The following is a 16515-nucleotide window of genomic DNA, read 5'->3' as shown; positions in this document are numbered from 1 at the left end:
CCCGGCCGAAGGTGCAACCCGACCAGCGTTCTTCATGGAAGGCCGACGGAAGCGATCCACGCCCAGCGCACACACGGTAAGTAGAGACATTTCTACCTGTTTCCCTTCGCAACACAGCGACCTGAAGCAGGCGAAGGAGGGTAAAGGCGGGTGCACCTACTACGGCAATGCAACGCCCGCGATAGCGGTGCGCACGATGGAACAACACATAATAGATTGCGTGTGTTTATAGTAAGTACATTGAGCGATGGCCTGAACTGCGCTGCACAAGAAAGAACCGATCATTCTACGCCGCATCCACTAGGATCAGGCGCGTACTCTAGCGCGAGCTTTAAGCCAGGTCCTTTAGCCGTGTCAGTACCGCAGTGGCGTGGCACACACAGTTTCGAGCCATTCGAACTTCACGGCTTCTGATAACGGATTTAAACTTGAGGGCCTCCTTAACAGGGCTGTACGTCATAATTGCAAGCGAGTCGCCAGGATGGCTCCCTCTTTCCGGCAGAGTAGTTGGAATGAAGATGATTCAGCACCGCCGCCAACGACGACGAAGCGCTAGCGCCGCCCATCGGATGCCCGTGCTGGAGAATTGCGGCTTGTGCCCGGTATCTCGCTTCGCTGGTGCTTAGACAACTTGCGCTAGAGTCTTCGTTGCCGGCGCTTTCAACGTGCTAATTAGCCGTTCTACACAAGTATGACGCAGTGCTCCTGCGAAGATGTTGAACATGAATAAGTTCATTTTCAATGCTGACACCATGCACTAGTGTTTAGTTTGAGCGTCGTTGTTTTATTGTGTAGTTGAGTGCGCTGCGTGTCAGTGGACCGCACAGATCACGGGACTAAACTCATTCAATACACTGAACTCTCTAGAATTCCTGGCTTGGCCTCTTAAGCTTAACCTTGTTTACTTATGTAATCACGCGTTGAAAGCAAAAGTACATTTTGAACAAAGATAAGGGTTTCCGGGGTTATTTGAATTTGCTGTTGGAATGTATTTTGGGAGGACGGGTACTGTCGAAATGATTATTCCCGAGGAGTGTAGTTACTTTGTAAGTTTTTTAATCAATGTTAATGAAGTGAGGACAAAACTTAGGCAAGCTTCTGATCTGTAGTGGGGCACATAAATTTTGATTTTACAGTTTTGATTTTGCGAGCGCTACATGCCCTCTTTGGCGAAATGCAGCAACAGCCAAAAAGAAACTCTGTGAAAGTTCCTCCGGCAAACTGCTATATGGTATGATGTGAGAAATGGGAAGGGATGACGTGAATAATGTCTTATATTCCAGGCTTTGGCGCTTTTGTCATTAGCCACGTTAGGGGATTTAACATTTAAATTGTTCTTACCTTTAGTTGCTAAGCTTCTCTTTAGGAATACAAAGAAAGATGATAAGATAAAACAACCAATGCACTGTGTTCACCTTCGTGTCCAGGTAACCTTCTCAGGTCCACTCAAAGCTGTAGAAGCCCGAGCAATACATCTCGCACAGAACCTGCAATGTATAAAGCCCTCCCTCCTAACATGTGGCCCGTGGTTCCGCATTGTATTACTTGACGTTTGCCATAGCCTTCATCCTACCTTTCAAGGGGCTAGCAAAAACGAATCCTTGCCAGAGGGGCCGCTTTTTGATGCGAGGCAAATGGAAAAACGCCCGTGTGCTTGGTGATGTGACGGCAGTTAAAGAAATCTAGGTGGTCCAAATTAATTCTTAGCGATGCACTACTGCGTCTTCCATAGCCGCACGCAGCTCTTTTACGTTCATTGACAAGTACCATACTCTACGATGACTACACATAGCAAGGGCCCAGAACCAATACTACTCCAGAAACAACAGCTATAAAATGGTGACTGAACGCAAGAGAGCGCAAAGAGAATTACACCCCAGGGGCATTCTAGAAAGTGAATACCTCTTCTATTTTTCCTGCTTTTCGACTACGACAGAGCCACAAAATGCCGCGTTCTCGACGCCCCCGTGGCTCCCCGGAGAAGCGGTCCTCACGTATCCTGGATTCCACGAACGGGAAAGACATCAGCGACGTCCTGCAGCCCGTCGATGCCAAGGGCACCTCGGTGACGCCACCATCGACGGGCACGTATGGAAGCTCCAAGAATGGCTCCTCTGACCAAAGAACCGATGATAATTGGTGCGTGTACTGTAAAGATTTCTATCTTTATGCTTAGCCTTTTGTTTTTGTTGAGTCAATGAGGTCCGCACTGCTAACATTTGTTAGCGAATATAAACACCTGGTACATGGCCGGTTCACTCCGAACACGCAGTTGCTAATTGCAGTTACCCGCTTAAACATCTGGACTAGCTGCACTGAAGCTTATTCAGTGCACATCGAATTTAAACTAGGAATATAGGGATTTCTGCTATAAGCGCTTACACCACACAAACACAAAGTAATGCTCTTGTTTTATTATTCAGACTACCATACGAGCTTCTAGCCAGGCATCACTGCAAAGAACGGCTCTGTAAGCGACATGAAAACAAAATCGTATAAATGCACAAAAGAAATGTGCAAGTTATAAAAAGAATAGAGGTACGAAAAAATTATTAGTACGCGCAAAACAGTTCTTGAGCAGAAAACTACGAATAAAAAAAAACTGAATCATATATAACTTGCGAGAACATAATGTTGCACAACCAGGAATGAGCTTAGCTGGGAGGAGACGATGACTTTTCCACCTATGTCACTCATTTCAAACCCGGCCGTTTCCTTTGCTTCAGGTGCGCCATTTCATTTCGGACTTTTCTTGATCGAATGCATACACAACTACACAACTGCGTTAGCTTGACCTACCTCACAGCTCTCAATTACCACGCCGGGGCTACTGAAATATTTTCTTGTGGTGCCAGCAGTGCTATTTAACCAGGCCTCATCACAAGAGATCAAGGATAGACAGGCATGACATTGCATTTAGAACATTATTTGAAGAAATCTGCAATGAAGAAGCAGAATGAAGGAGCCGAATAGCAACGAAAAATGACAGTGAAAAAATGGAAACAAGAATAGTACGAGCTGGTTCTTTTTTTAGAAGAAAGGGCCATATTGTCTAGCACTTACTTCTTTAGCCCACGACTCAGCTGTCTGCGCGTTGCTAGGACTCAGTCATGTACCCAGTGGCCTACGTCTATGGCACAGTTTTAAATGCTAACAGTCCGGAAATTCAGGAAGGACAAAAGAAAAATGAAACACCATGAGCGCTAAAATATGAGATGGGCGAATTGATTATATCACATATGGTACAAATCACCCAGTCGACACCGCGAGCGAAACACTTTTTTTCAGTGTCAACAACGAAACAGTGGGCGAGGTGTGAGTCTGATGCACAAGGTGTTTCACCTAAGTATTTACAAAATTAAAAAAATAGGCTTATAAAGTTAGAAGAGCGCTTTCTTCGGCATAGCATTGTCATCAGAATACAGATAAGACGTGCAAATTAGCAGTGTGGTTAACTTATATTGAACTGTTAATTTTTAAATATTACTGTTCGGCTCATTAATTATTGAGAGGCATGTAGCACACTGTAACATTCATATCAGTCTTTAAATCTTCGAAAACGCGACTTTCCTCGGCGCCGGAGCCAAACAAATTTTGGCTTTTTCTACGAGTTACCTGCACTGGAGAGGCTCCTTTGCCTGCACGCTTATCGAAAGCGTATGTATTTTGGCTCGATGTATCCAAAATATCTTGGGACACAGCGCCGAGGGCAACAACGTTTCTAAATTCTAAATACTAATACATAATACGGGAGGCAACTGGAACTGAAACCAAGGAGCATAGGGGATGTATTTTCTTGTAGTTTTTATCAATGGGAGCTTAATAAAAGCAGAAGAAAAAATAACCACATGCCGCTGGTTCGATTCGAACCCACGGCCTCCGAATTACAGATCGCGGTTTCAGATAGAACGGCGGCATCTGGTTGCTTTTTTAAGCATGAAATTCTTTTAGCCCCCGTTGTCGGCAGTGTGGTGACGTCACGCCGAGACCGAGAGCCATCATCCGGGCACTGAAATCCACTCATCCGGGCACTGAATTCCAGTCATCCGGGCTCTGAAACGAGAACATCCGGGCACCGTACGAGACTAAACGAGATTTAACGAGACTCTGTAAGCCCTCCTACGCGACCGGCATGCAAGCGCCGGTTGGTCTCCAAAGGAGTCACAAAAAGTAACTGCTGCCAGTGCTTTCTCAATGTTTATCAAGATATCAGTCGCTGTGCGTTTCATAATGCACGGAATTATAATTTCCGATTTCTAATAACGCGTGCAAAAAGCACATAAATGCCACGATACACTTCGTTGTCATACGTGATCTCTTAGGGGCTTCGCGCATCGAAGCAAAGCCGCGCAGGCGCACAGGGCCCGGGGGAGAAGCGCTGCGTTCAAAGGGCAAGGCATCGCGCTGAACGGGTGGTGGCGTTCCTCCCTTCCTGTACGGTGCGGTTCGGGTGTCCACCGAGATGACATTAGGCCCGTAAACATTTCATGCTTACTCTACTCTCGGTTACGGGAGAGGCAGAGATATTTTTCTGCTTTTATTAATATTCCATTGATAAAAGTGCAAAAAAACGCATCTCCTATGTTCCTTGGTTTCGGCGACTGTTGGCTCCGATCATATAAGTTACAACGAGGATCTCTTTCCATTCCGTTGTATGCTGAATAGTTTCACGAGGGCCTCGAATGGGGCACTCTTGATGCCATAGGTAGCATAAGAGTGTTCTCGCACAGCTTCCGCCCTCACCGTTCGACCGGGTTCCTACGTGACACTACATGACGTACTGCGACCGCCGCTACGGACGACGGTGGCGCTGGCGAATACTCGCAAGGTTCGGTGACGCCACACTTAAATACCCCTGAAAGCAGAAAAATGGGCAGCCGTCGCCGTAGCTTAGGCAAAAAAACGAAGAAAAGTAGCCGTAGCCAACTTGGTAGAACACCAGACGCGATAATTGCAGGTCGTCGGTTCGAATCCCACCAACGCCATGTAGTTGTTTTTTCTTCGGCTTTTATTAATCGCCAATTAATAAAAAACTGAAAAGAAGGCATCTGTTATAGTCCTTGGTTTCGGGGACTGTTGGCTACCGTCATGTACACTCGCCGTCAAAAGTAAACGGAAAGCGACTTTGTCGAAAACATTTAATTTCTTTAAATCTAAAGCATAATGGCCCATATTTGTTGATGCGCAGTGCAATTCGCACAATCGCAATTGGACTCCACATAGATATCCAAGGATTCATGATATGGGAACGCAATGATTAATTTTTTTTGTTAATATTACCTTCCATTTACTTCTGAGAGCACCTGTACGTCATAACGAGCACCACTTTGCATTCCCTTCTCTGTTAAAAACTGATATGAATGTTACGTACGGTGGACTACGTGCCTGTCAGTAATAAAGCGCCTAACAGTAATAGTTAAAAAGTTAACTATTCAGTATTCATTATCCAGCCTGCTCTTACCCCGTCTTAGCTGCATTCTGACGTACTACACCGCTCACAACGGTACGTCGAAAAAAGCGCTCGTCTAATTCAAAAAGCCTACTCTAGAAAATTGGGCAGTGTCCTAGGTGAAGCACCCTGTATATGTATTCACAAAGTTGTGCGCATATACCAGGTGCGTAACATAAGGTGTTCTGCAGTTATGAAAATAGGGCTTTTTAAATTAGAATACTTTTCGATATAGCATTATTAATGATGTCGCGGATCAGATTACAGCAAAACGTGCTACCTAGTAAGCTGGTTAACTTATACTTAATTGTTAACTTTTTGCTATTACTGTCAGATTTCAGGTTTTATTGAGAGGCGAGTAGCCAGCCGTAAGTCATATTTATACCAGTATACTCTCGGCACTGTGGCCTAACAAATGTCGGCTCTTTCGACAAATTACGTGAACTGCGGGGGTTGCTATGCCTGCTCCTGCAGCAAGATTCTGGCTTCTCAAAAGCGCATGTATTTTGGAGTGGAGTAGTCAAAATTAGTTGGGCCAGAGCGCCTCGGGTAACCGCGTCTTGAAAAATTCTAAAAACTTAATAAGAAACAGACTGTCAGTTAGCATAGCTCTCCAGTATTGTGATTGGCTACACCCCTTAAAATGTATGCCTAAAAAATAGCCTTGAACTCAAAAAGTCCGCTTTGAATTTTCAGAACATTTTAGAGTACCCGGGTACGAACGCGACCGCGGCGTCTGCATTTTGATGGAAGCGAAACACACAGGCTGTGTGATGTCACTCCACGTTAAAGATCCCCAGCTGGTCGAAATTATCCCGGAGCCCTTCACTACGGCGCCCCTCTTTTCCTTTCGCCGCCGCGGTGGCTCAGCGGTTATGGCACTCGGCTGCTGACCCGAAAGACGTGGGTTCGATCACGGCCGCGGCGGTCGAATTTCTTTGGAGGCGATATTCTAGAGGCCCGCGTACTGTGCGATGTCAGTGCACGTTAAGGAACCCCAGGTGGTCAAAATTTCCGGAGTCCTTCACTACGGCGTCTCTCATAGCCTGAGTCGCTTTGGGACGTTAAACCCCATAAACCAACATCTTTTCCTTTCTTCTCTCAGTCCCTCCTTTATCCCTTCCCTTACGGCGCGGTACCGGTGTCCACCGAGATAAGTGAGACAGTTAGTGCGCCAGTCCCTCTCCTCAAAAACTAATTTTCGGAAACCATATTTCAGACACGCGGTATAGCCTGTATCTCGTTTTCGACTTCTTCAATTTGCTGATAATAACTGTTAATTCAGCTGGATTCGTTTTCACACGCACAGACGCACAAAAAATCGCATGAGAACAGCAATACCCATTTGAGCAAGCACTACTCTTCAAGGGAGCGTGGTTCAAGGATATAATTTATTTGCAGCTATTCTGCGACTGTGGCTACTGATATGTTCGAAATTACAGTGTGCATACTGCGCAGGTGGACTACATTCATTGTATAATGCCCTACCACGGGGCCCTGCAAATATATTCGAGCAAGTTACACTAGTACTGTGATGTAATTTCGTTTGGCCGTATTAGCAAGAGTGCTGTTATGTCCAGCACATTCACAATAAATTTCCGTAACCTACCTTTTAGAAAACAGCATGCCTTGTTTGTAGGACAGTGCTGCTTGAGTTCCGCTAAACTTTGCGCTATTTGTGCGTTAAGGTTGCATATAGGCTGCCTGATGCAGCTGTTCTTTTCTGCGTGTACTGACTGCGTCATAGTTAAATGCGGTCACTTTTAATAATTGCCTAAATACTTCTGCTGAGGCCATCTGTACGCATGCTTTATGCGACTAGCCACACTTCATAAGCTTTATGAACCTGTTTTCCTCTTAATTCTCTTTGCGAGCATTGAGTATCTGGAAAAGCTTCACCAATAGTTATCGTTAGCTTCATAATTTCAATGTGAGTTCATATTGCTGTGATCAGGCATGTATCCCTCTAGAGCAGAGTTCTCAGACTCATCTCAACGGCTGGGTTTCATTCAAAAACTTTTGTCTTTTATGGGCCACTAGGCAGGCAATGGAGAACGGTGAGAAACGACCAGAGGAAAGCAACGGATTAAAAATGGGTATTTTTGATTTCACAAATACTGAAAACGTTCGCACGGAAATCAAAACCAAAGCGGAAAATCAAGGCTGCGCAAACAGAAGCCATTCGTCAACTGCACTTATTTCTTGTCTCTAAGCTCGTTTTAACAAAAGCTGTTTTGGTTAGACGGGACCAACCTGACGTCTAGTAACTATTAGAGGAGAGCTAGTGACGTTTGTATGAAAATGCCTCCGAAATCCTTACGGCCAGGGGGCTTTACTATCAGGATCAGGTATGCAGCATGTTTCATTCAGGTCCTTAGTGTAAAGTGTCATCCCGTCCGGTGCGGTAAGATATGATAAGTGAAGGACTAATTAAAAGTTCAATACTAACTTTCATACAGGAGTAATAAAAGCAGGGGTAGCAGTAACAGTTGTAGTAGTAAAAATGGCATTCATTTCTACAACAGAAGCATTAGAAGCAATTTTAACGCTTGTTTTGACACATTTTGAATGTTCTGAAACAAACCGTGGCGGTTTACAAAAAGTCGCGAATCCAATCTACGGCGTCCTTAGAAGCACAAGGAATCGCTTTCTTAGAAAAAAGTGAATAACGAATGTCACTGAACCTAAACAGACGCAGCTGCCTGCTTCCTATACCATGACGAAAAATAGCCAGCAGTCAGTTGTGCAGCGCTCTTGGGGATACTTTAGTGCAGTGTAAATGGGTGAAGGGAGAGTCGACTTGGAGAGAGTGGTGCCAAACTTAACCCTCTAAGTGAAAAGATGCATTTTCAGGCGGGCGACGTCAGCGAAGGCTTCTGGTACAGCCGGTGCCTGCCAGCCGCCGGCTGTTCCGCCAGATTCGACAGAGGCCACCAGGATCGGCACAGCCGGGCCGGCTCCTGGCCATGACGCCATAAGCAAGGACGCAACCGCGTTCGTGGAACCGAGGACCAGCAGCCAGTCGCCGGGTGGCAGCAGGTTGGAGGCAGCGGGCCCAGCCGACATCAATAGAGCTCTGGAACGCACGTCGTTATCCTCCCCGAGACCCGCACTGTCCAGCTTGGTAATGCCCGTGCCCTTACGCACGGCGGACTCTCTGCGACACACTCCTTGCAACTCGAGTGGCATCTCGAGTCGCTTGCTGCCGAGCCCCGACAAAGATGGTACGCGGAACTATAGCCTACTTACTATGCATATTACGGTGCAGAAAGACTTCCTGGCTGCATGATATTAGTTACAGCACGTTCTAAAGAAACTCCGAAGGTGGTCACAAGACACGTGGTCTTTATGATGCGCCGTTCCCTTTCATTACTGATTCCTATTTCCGGCTTCATTCAGACTCCTCATGCACTGGAGAGGACAGTTTTTCTCAAGTCGTTCTTCCCCCAAAAAAACACCCCGCTCTTTAGCTCCTAGTACGAGATATCAGCGGATTGAGTCTCAGTACTGAGAGACCACGTTACCTTGGCCACATCTTGTTACCCTACGAGCTGAACAGGGGTCTTTTTGCAAGGTGTCCAGCGTGGTAGCTGCTGACGCATATCTTGCAGACAACTTTCTAAAGAAACAAATTGACCATATCACCGCTGACCGTTTACTCCTGAACCAAGATCAAAAGGTATGTATTAGTTATTATGTCACAGTGAAGAAATAAAAAATAATTCCAAATGACACCAAAATACATTCAGTTGGTTTCACTCGCGTGAACCGCTTCGACTTTTTTAAAAAAGAACTACTTTTAGCTCGGACACACTATGTACAGGTCATCCAATGGAAGCCTTTCTGTCGGTGTAGCCATACTCGATTCTGCTCTTGTAAGACATTTGCCTGCATAAAAGTGTTCATTTCGAAGACTATGGCAGCGTTCTTGTGTGCCGATCATTATCTACCAGCAACATTGCTGAAAATGACCAGCAGATGCGCAGTTGCAAATAGGAAAATAAGAAAGCGTCGCGTGCTGTGGCTACGTGGTTATTGTGCTCGGCTGCTTATCAGAAACACGCGGGTTTGACCCCAGCCGCAGATGTCGCATTTCGATGGCGGCAAAGTACTGCAGGCCCGTAGAGTGCGTGATGTTAGTGCATTTTAGATAAACTCAAATGGCCAAAATTAAAGGGTTCCTTCACTGCATCTTCCCTCATAGCCTGAGGCGCCCTGTGACGTTAAACCCCCCAGGACGAAAACCAAGTATTAAGCAAAAAATGATAAAGCACAATCCTGCCCCTTGTCTCAACCCGGCATGCCTTGTAAGTGTTACCGAATTCAGCACTCAGCATGGAGTTGGCGTTCTGACGCCCTCATAACAGCCCTGTTGGGTCGTCTTTACGGGTTCTTCTTTCCTCCAAACTCAAATAGCAGCAATATACATGTGCATCTTCGTAATTCATTTCGCGCCATCCAGCTCTGCAGCGACGCTATTCTGGTGTTATCTGCAGCAGAGGATGTCCGGCACACGGACACGCTGTCTCCTCGCGGATCGGCGCTAGTGGCCGCCGCCAGCGCAGTCGCGTCGTTCACTCCATTTGCTTCCGGCAAATACGACGCTTCGACCATCCCAGCCGACGGAGGTGCCGAGCATTCGGATGGCGGCACGAATGGTGCTCCGAACATTGGCGAGCCGAGCTCTCAGCCGCCGTACGGGAACGCAGGCTGGTCGCACTTGCGGCGACGTTTCTCCGACGTGGAGGTTCTCAAGCGGCTCGTCGACCTGCTCTCGCACCTGGACTGCTTCTGGCTGGCGCAGGACCTGTGCTCTGGCGACTCGGCGCGCGTGCAGAGTAGCTTCCGCGTGGTGTCCACCATGGCGCTGCTCCTGCTCGTCCTATGGCTGGCTGTAGTTCCAAGCTCGGCTGACAAGGTGTGCCGCCCTTTATTTGCTGTGCTTTTTGTCTGAAACCCCCTCTCTGTGTACTCTCTTCTTTCATGGTCCTCCCGGGCGCCGTAAAACTAGCCGTAATTTCTAACTAGCCCAAAGAGGTTATACTAATTTTATACTATGATTCACTATAACCTCCTTGAACTAGCCCAAACCGCTACCATAGACAGGAATGCTCAGTCAAGGTCTCAAGAGTGTGTACCCTTTAAATTATTGAGACGGCGAAACCTTCAAGCCAGCTTGAAGATCACTCCTGTGTGAAACAAAATTCTAGATTTTTTCTTTGCGACCAAAGTTAATCATCTTCATTATTTCGAGTTCAAAACAGTCATGCGTTTTTTTATTGAAACGTTGGCACATACATGAAGGAAAATCGGTGGGAGATGCATATCTTGTCATTATTGCTTGTTGATTGCTACTTTGATTTTCGAAATTCTTCGTATTCCCGCTAAAGTGAGAGCGTTGTCGCGCTTATGTTGAACGGAATAAATACTATCTAGTCCATTTTCAAATTTCACGTTGTCCTTGTAAATCATGTTATTTACACTGGAGCGCAGTGATATCTCTCATTAGAGAAGTCTTAGAGCAACGGTGAATCTAAACCATAGATGTATTCTGAACTTTACCTGACACACTGTCATCCTCGACTTCGTTTCGGTAGCCTCCAATTTCAAGCTTCATAGTCGAGCACTGACTGGATATGCCGGCTATATTCCTCAATATGAATAACATAACGTGTATTTCTGAATTTGAAACTGCTTAATTTAGGCTGTCCTGTAATGCCAATTTACGTGGAAGAACTTGACTTTAGCGCTCAACGTTAAGTTCCGCTGCGCTTTGAAATGCTTGAGCGTAAAACAACCTTTCTGGATATCAGAAATGTCCACTGTTAACAATCTGTACAGATGCAGGATCACACTTAAGGCCACTTCCTTTCCATATATCTGTACTTGGGAATGAAAATTAATGTTGGGCTCGCTGACCAGTTGGGTGCACGAGTGTCGATGTGAGGTTAAACGAGTATTTCGGAGAAAGCTCTTTTCCAGCAAAAAAAAGAGAGATTATTTATAGCAGGAACTATAATATTACGATAAGGACAACCCTAGAGGCTAGTGCAAAACAACACAGCCGCACATGGCAATCAAGTAACAAAGCGAAATCGCCACATATGAGCAACTGGATCTGAAAAAGTTTAAAGAGGTTCCAAAGCGCATTGATTACAATTCTGAAAAGAAAGGCAACTATAAATACTTGTTTACATATAGGTAAGGCAACGGCAGTGGTTGGCAAGGGCGGGGGCATTTTTCAGAGAATAATTCAGTGCGAAAAGCTCCGTTGGTTTCGATGTGCAGTCAGGCGCTTTGATTTCGGTGAGGAACACAACTGACAGCCCGTGGACTGCACTGCACAGAATCGGAGATGTCGGCTACTCTGATGACGCTATTAAACAGCAGATTCCCGGAGCGCACTGAGTGACTGGGACGGTGGCCTCTTTTAAACCTTTTCCCGAGAACCGCTGAGTCAGAGGATGCGGCATTGCGCTCCACGAGGTCATGAGCCGAAGCCGTTAACCCTTTCGGCCCTGGATTTTTTATTTCGGCCATAGGTTTCTTTGCTCCGCGTTTTTACAATGCCTAAGGCCCCATAACCAGGCAGTAGAAATTTAAAGCTTGTGGCGCGAGTATTAATCGATTTACAGGTATGGTGTCAAAATCGGACATCAGGGCTCAATGGGTATAAAATGCTAGTGGGACCGTTTTGGTAACCGTAACCGACAAGAAAGAAATTAACAAAAAATTTCTTATTTTGCAGAGTGGAGACCTATAAAGAAGCTTTTGTTACTTTGTAAGCGATAGATAATCTCGCAGTTTCTACAAAAAACTTCGCTCGCTCCTGTTTACCTTGCGTTTTGTATCATACCTCCGCGTTCTTGTTCCTGCCAGGTTTGTGTTCCAGTTTGTGTACGTCACGTCAACAGCTCACATGTTCAAAACTTGCGTAGCCTTCCTGGAAGGCGACTGTGGCCAAGATAAAGGCTTTCCTCGAATCTGTAACGCCCTCCTCTATTGAGCTTCATGAAGCACTTCCGTAGCGCCCAGCGCGACGGTCGGCAAATCTAAGTTCTAAACTTGCGCTCTGCACACTGCATCTCGCTTGCGCTTGTTTTCAAACCAGCTGTTTGCTATAGAAGAATTCATAAAGTGGGACATAATCTCGTCGTGTCTGTGTCTTGACCGAATATTGTTCCTTTCAGGTGACAGGAAATTCCTTCTCATCCATAGGCCTATGAGTTTAGGATATCTCCCGGCCGAGGAGAAAGCAGAAGCTGATTATCAGCTCACCAAATACGCTTTCGCAAGAAAACATAGCCAAACACGCTGTATTTATCCGAGCCTCGAGGGCGCGCCACACGTGCTGCACGAGCGGCGGAGCGCAGTGTAAATACCCCGGTCGCTTGTTGCAGCTCAGTGTCGATGCTCACAGCTCACAGGAGGAGGAGAGAGGTAAAAAGAAGGAATAAAAGCGGAAGGTCAGGCGTGCATTTGTTCTCGCTATTCCTTTGGTCCGGTTGCTGTTCGCCGCCATCCGCATGGTCATTTGCAGGCACAATCTGAATATTCACCATGTATGATAGCAAAAATTTTCATTTTCCAACTCATCAGAAAGCAAATTTTAAGATTTTGTCCATTTTCTGTAATGAACATTCATGTCAGCAGTCCAAAAAGGCCATTAGTATCGGTGCATCTGCTAAAATACTAGCAGATTTTATTCTACAAAGATGACCTATCATCACTCAATGGCCACCGCTGGCAACCGTTGGGCCCTGATGGTGTCGAAATCGCACATGCCAAAAATGTGCTCAAACGCAGCGTCTACGGATTCAGTAATATTTACGACGGGGATGTGAGCTTGGATATGCGTTTCACACAACATATAAAAAGCTGAGCGCAGAAGAACGAATGGTTAGTGAGATAAAAATGCACAAATTTGCTACGCCTCGGCTTCTTTACGCCATGCCTCCCATGCTGCTACTTCTTCTTCCTTAGACAGCACAGCTCAATGGAAGTCCGAGAACAGCGATGTCGATAGCAGCAGGGATCCCTAAGGAACTACTGTATTAAAATTAATAGTATTTTCTTCTGTTACTGAGGCGTGAGCGTAATATTTGTGTTGCGGTGTCAATTGACACCGCCAGGGCCGAAAGGGTTTTAAGTAGACTGTGCAAAAAGCTAGACACACCTACTACGGTGCTATGCTGCAGTTACGAAGCCTTAGAACCAGGTTGCAACTGCATAATGCCTCAGTATGCGTACCTGTGAGATGGAGCGAATTATTAGGCTTTAAATTGCGTAAAAGATAGCACCTAAAAGATGGTAATAAAGACGTAGTTCTCTAATTGAAACATGAGCCATAATATCGGCATTAGCAACTACGTTCTTAACCACAGTGCTGCTGAGCCTATGTACTCCCCTGTCCGCCTGATCATACAACACTATGACAGAGCCTGGTATGGTGCAGCTTCGCCGACGTGGATATAGGCGCCTTCGACAGGCAGTTCTGTCGCTTTCCGAAGCTCATAGAAAACACTTTGGAGCATTGAGCAGGAAGGTCTTGATTCGTGAATATTTTCCGAACAACCTAAAACTCCAACGTGCAGTGTAAGAAAAACTGATGTATACATTTTCCTCCTGCATCACAACTTATCGAGATTAGAAGACGTATCCCTTAGGAGGATAAGGGCTAGGGCGGCCCTTACCCTGTCGATCACGTGTCGATGGGACTCTCAAGAAGACGCGGGACCCACCACCTGCTCTGGCGGGGACGAGGGCTTCAAGGACACGGATTTTATAGGAAGTGGGTTAACGGGGACAACGTAAGAGGATTTTGCAAGCAGGTGACCGATAATAGAAGCAGATGCCTTTACTGTCTTCTCCACAAAAATACATTTCATGATTTCCTGTAGTGTACAGCGAGCCCAAATTATGCCTTTATGCCAAGTGCGCCCAAAAAATGTAGAGATGAAGACTTCCGTCATTTCGACATAGATGACTAATTAGAGGTAGCAGCGAAGACAGTACTTGCAGTTTTCACGGCAACACTAAACCTAAAAACAACGGTAGTCGATGAAAATGCCAGAGCAATCTTAACTTGCCACAATGTGCGCACATTACCTATAATGTCTCAAAGAGAGTGCGTTTGGTTTTGGTCGTCGCTTTCTCTTTCCTCTCCATTCGTGAAAGTAGTTCCGATGCTCTAAGAGCCAGTCGTTCACCACAATGTCTTTCTTTCTCCGCCGGCCGCGCCTTCCCCAACTGCTGCCACAGCAATGGCGCGCGAGCAGCGTGGGCCTCCTGGTGATAGCGTCGCTCACCATGAACCTGGTGGCGGCACCCATGGCCTCGCTGCTGCCCTTCCTCTGCATGCCGCTGCTCGACCTCGCCGACGCTCGTGCGGCCGCCCTGCCCTACTCGACGGTATGGAAAATGTGCTACTGCCAGGTTGTCATTTTGATTGGCTGGCTAAAAGAGTGCAATTCTAGAAACATGCAGCCCAACAGTATGAGGATAGAAACTCCGCACTTAATCATTACCGGGAGATCCCGACAGTGTCTAGCCAGTGTCGCTAAACCTGGTGGTCTCTCATGTTCGGCTCTCCACTCACTTGGTCACCGTCACGGCTGATGTCAAGGCTCTATTTTTGATGCTCAAAATCATGCGCCACATAGTGGCAGCCAAGACAACTAGAAACGCTTGTCCCTGGTTCCTGGTGATGATTGTCTGGGTGGAAAGAAAAATACGGCTGCGCAAAAAATCGTGGAAAAGTAAACAGATGGGACAAACTCGCACTTGAAGCGCAGCGCGACGAAGCCCCTAAGAAATTAGAGCCGTTCACTCGTTTGTTACGTCTGGGTGACTGCTCCCTATGAAGGGTCCATGTTGCTTCACAGGGAGTTTTCATAAGGAGCTGGCCGCAGCATATAAAAACTGGAGCGGTAATCAAAACGAAAACAAGGAGCTATTCTGCCTGATTACGCTGCAAGTGAAAACGATGTCACACACAAGGCACGCCTGGACTCTTATGCGTGAGGACAGCTTCCTATTTTTGTACTTAGGAAATCTTGACTGCAAATGAGTTCGGCCCACCCAGATTCTCAATTTAGATGTTTTGCATAGGCCATCCCGGAAAGCTTTGCATGAACGTCGCCATATTCACCCGAAAGACGCGGGTTCGATCCCGGCCAGGGAGGTCGCATTTCGATGCAAGAGAAATGCCAAAGGCCCGTTTACAGTGCGAAGTCACTGCACGTTAAAGAAATTCAGGTGATTTAATTTATCCGGAGTCCTCCACTACCACGTTCCTCATAGCCTGACGCGCTTTGGTGCGTTGGAGCGCATAAGCCGAACCAAATCGTCGCCATCTGCCTGCTGTGGGACCTGGTGCAAGAACAGTATATGTGGTTTTACCAGCTGCGCACCGCATTTCAGTGAGCAATAGGACAAAGCGTTCAGGATGGAAAGCTTCTTGAAGAAAAGGAGAGAACCTCGTCTGCCATATATATGATGGCCATAGTATTTCGCGCTTTGAACTCAAGCAAAAAAGCCAGCTGCAGTGTGCGACCCGTCTACGTGTTTTCTCCAATTTTCAAATCTTGCAAGGCTCTGATTTCGTGGGGCGAGAAGCCCTGGAATTATAACATATTCCGGAAGGCCTCACCGTCTGATGTACTCAAGGGGCACTTTACTTCATTTTCATTTACATGGGATTTAAAATGTTGATTCATAAGTCCTAGGGAAGTGTTCAAGTTCTTACCAGAGGCGTCGCTATACTCAGCGGCGCTACGTGCACTACTCCGGCGCGTTTCTGTAAACTGAGAGGCGATGACGAACAACGGCGCTTTGCAGGTTCGGCAGATGAGCTTCCTGTGTGCCATGCTGCTCATGCTGACCATGGAAGAGTGCGGCTTGTCCACACGACTGGCGCTGCTCATACTCAGCCACACAGGACACAAGATTAACAGGTTTGTGCCCAATGTTGACAACATAGGCCGTTTGAGTTAGAACAGGCCTTTTTTCAAACGAAACTATCAGCAGTTTATTACATGAGAATGCAGCAAATACATGCTAACAAG

The 16515-nt window shown here is 46.4% G+C and overlaps 1 protein-coding gene across 5 annotated transcripts in view; it reads left to right on the top strand.

Annotated features, from left to right (window-relative positions):
* Positions 1-1913: 1913 nt before the first annotated feature.
* The window catches only part of LOC149370525 (Na(+)/citrate cotransporter-like), a 46241-nt gene continuing 31639 nt past the window's right edge, over positions 1914-16515 (top strand). For 2 of the 5 annotated variants that reach the window (XM_089583527.1, XM_089583514.1), the window contains exons 1-5: positions 1916-2139; positions 8303-8673; positions 9946-10367; positions 14711-14860; positions 16289-16404. In XM_089583527.1, coding sequence (XP_089439653.1) covers positions 1946-2139; positions 8303-8673; positions 9946-10367; positions 14711-14860; positions 16289-16404 — 1253 coding nt within the window. In that variant the 5' untranslated portion in view covers positions 1916-1945. Of the gene's footprint in view, positions 2140-8302; positions 8674-9945; positions 10368-14710; positions 14861-16288; positions 16405-16515 lie in introns of those variants that run through there. The other 3 variants (XM_089583534.1, XM_089583520.1, XM_089583542.1) reach the window with 3 other exon arrangements.

The sequence above is a fragment of the Amblyomma mixtum genome, chromosome 1 (assembly GCF_055824585.1).
Source record: "Amblyomma mixtum isolate Tamu chromosome 1, ASM5582458v1, whole genome shotgun sequence".
Classification (NCBI taxonomy): domain Eukaryota; kingdom Metazoa; phylum Arthropoda; class Arachnida; order Ixodida; family Ixodidae; genus Amblyomma; species Amblyomma mixtum.
The sequence above is the reverse complement of the archived record's forward strand: the minus strand, read 5'-3'. Positions and strand labels throughout refer to the sequence as shown.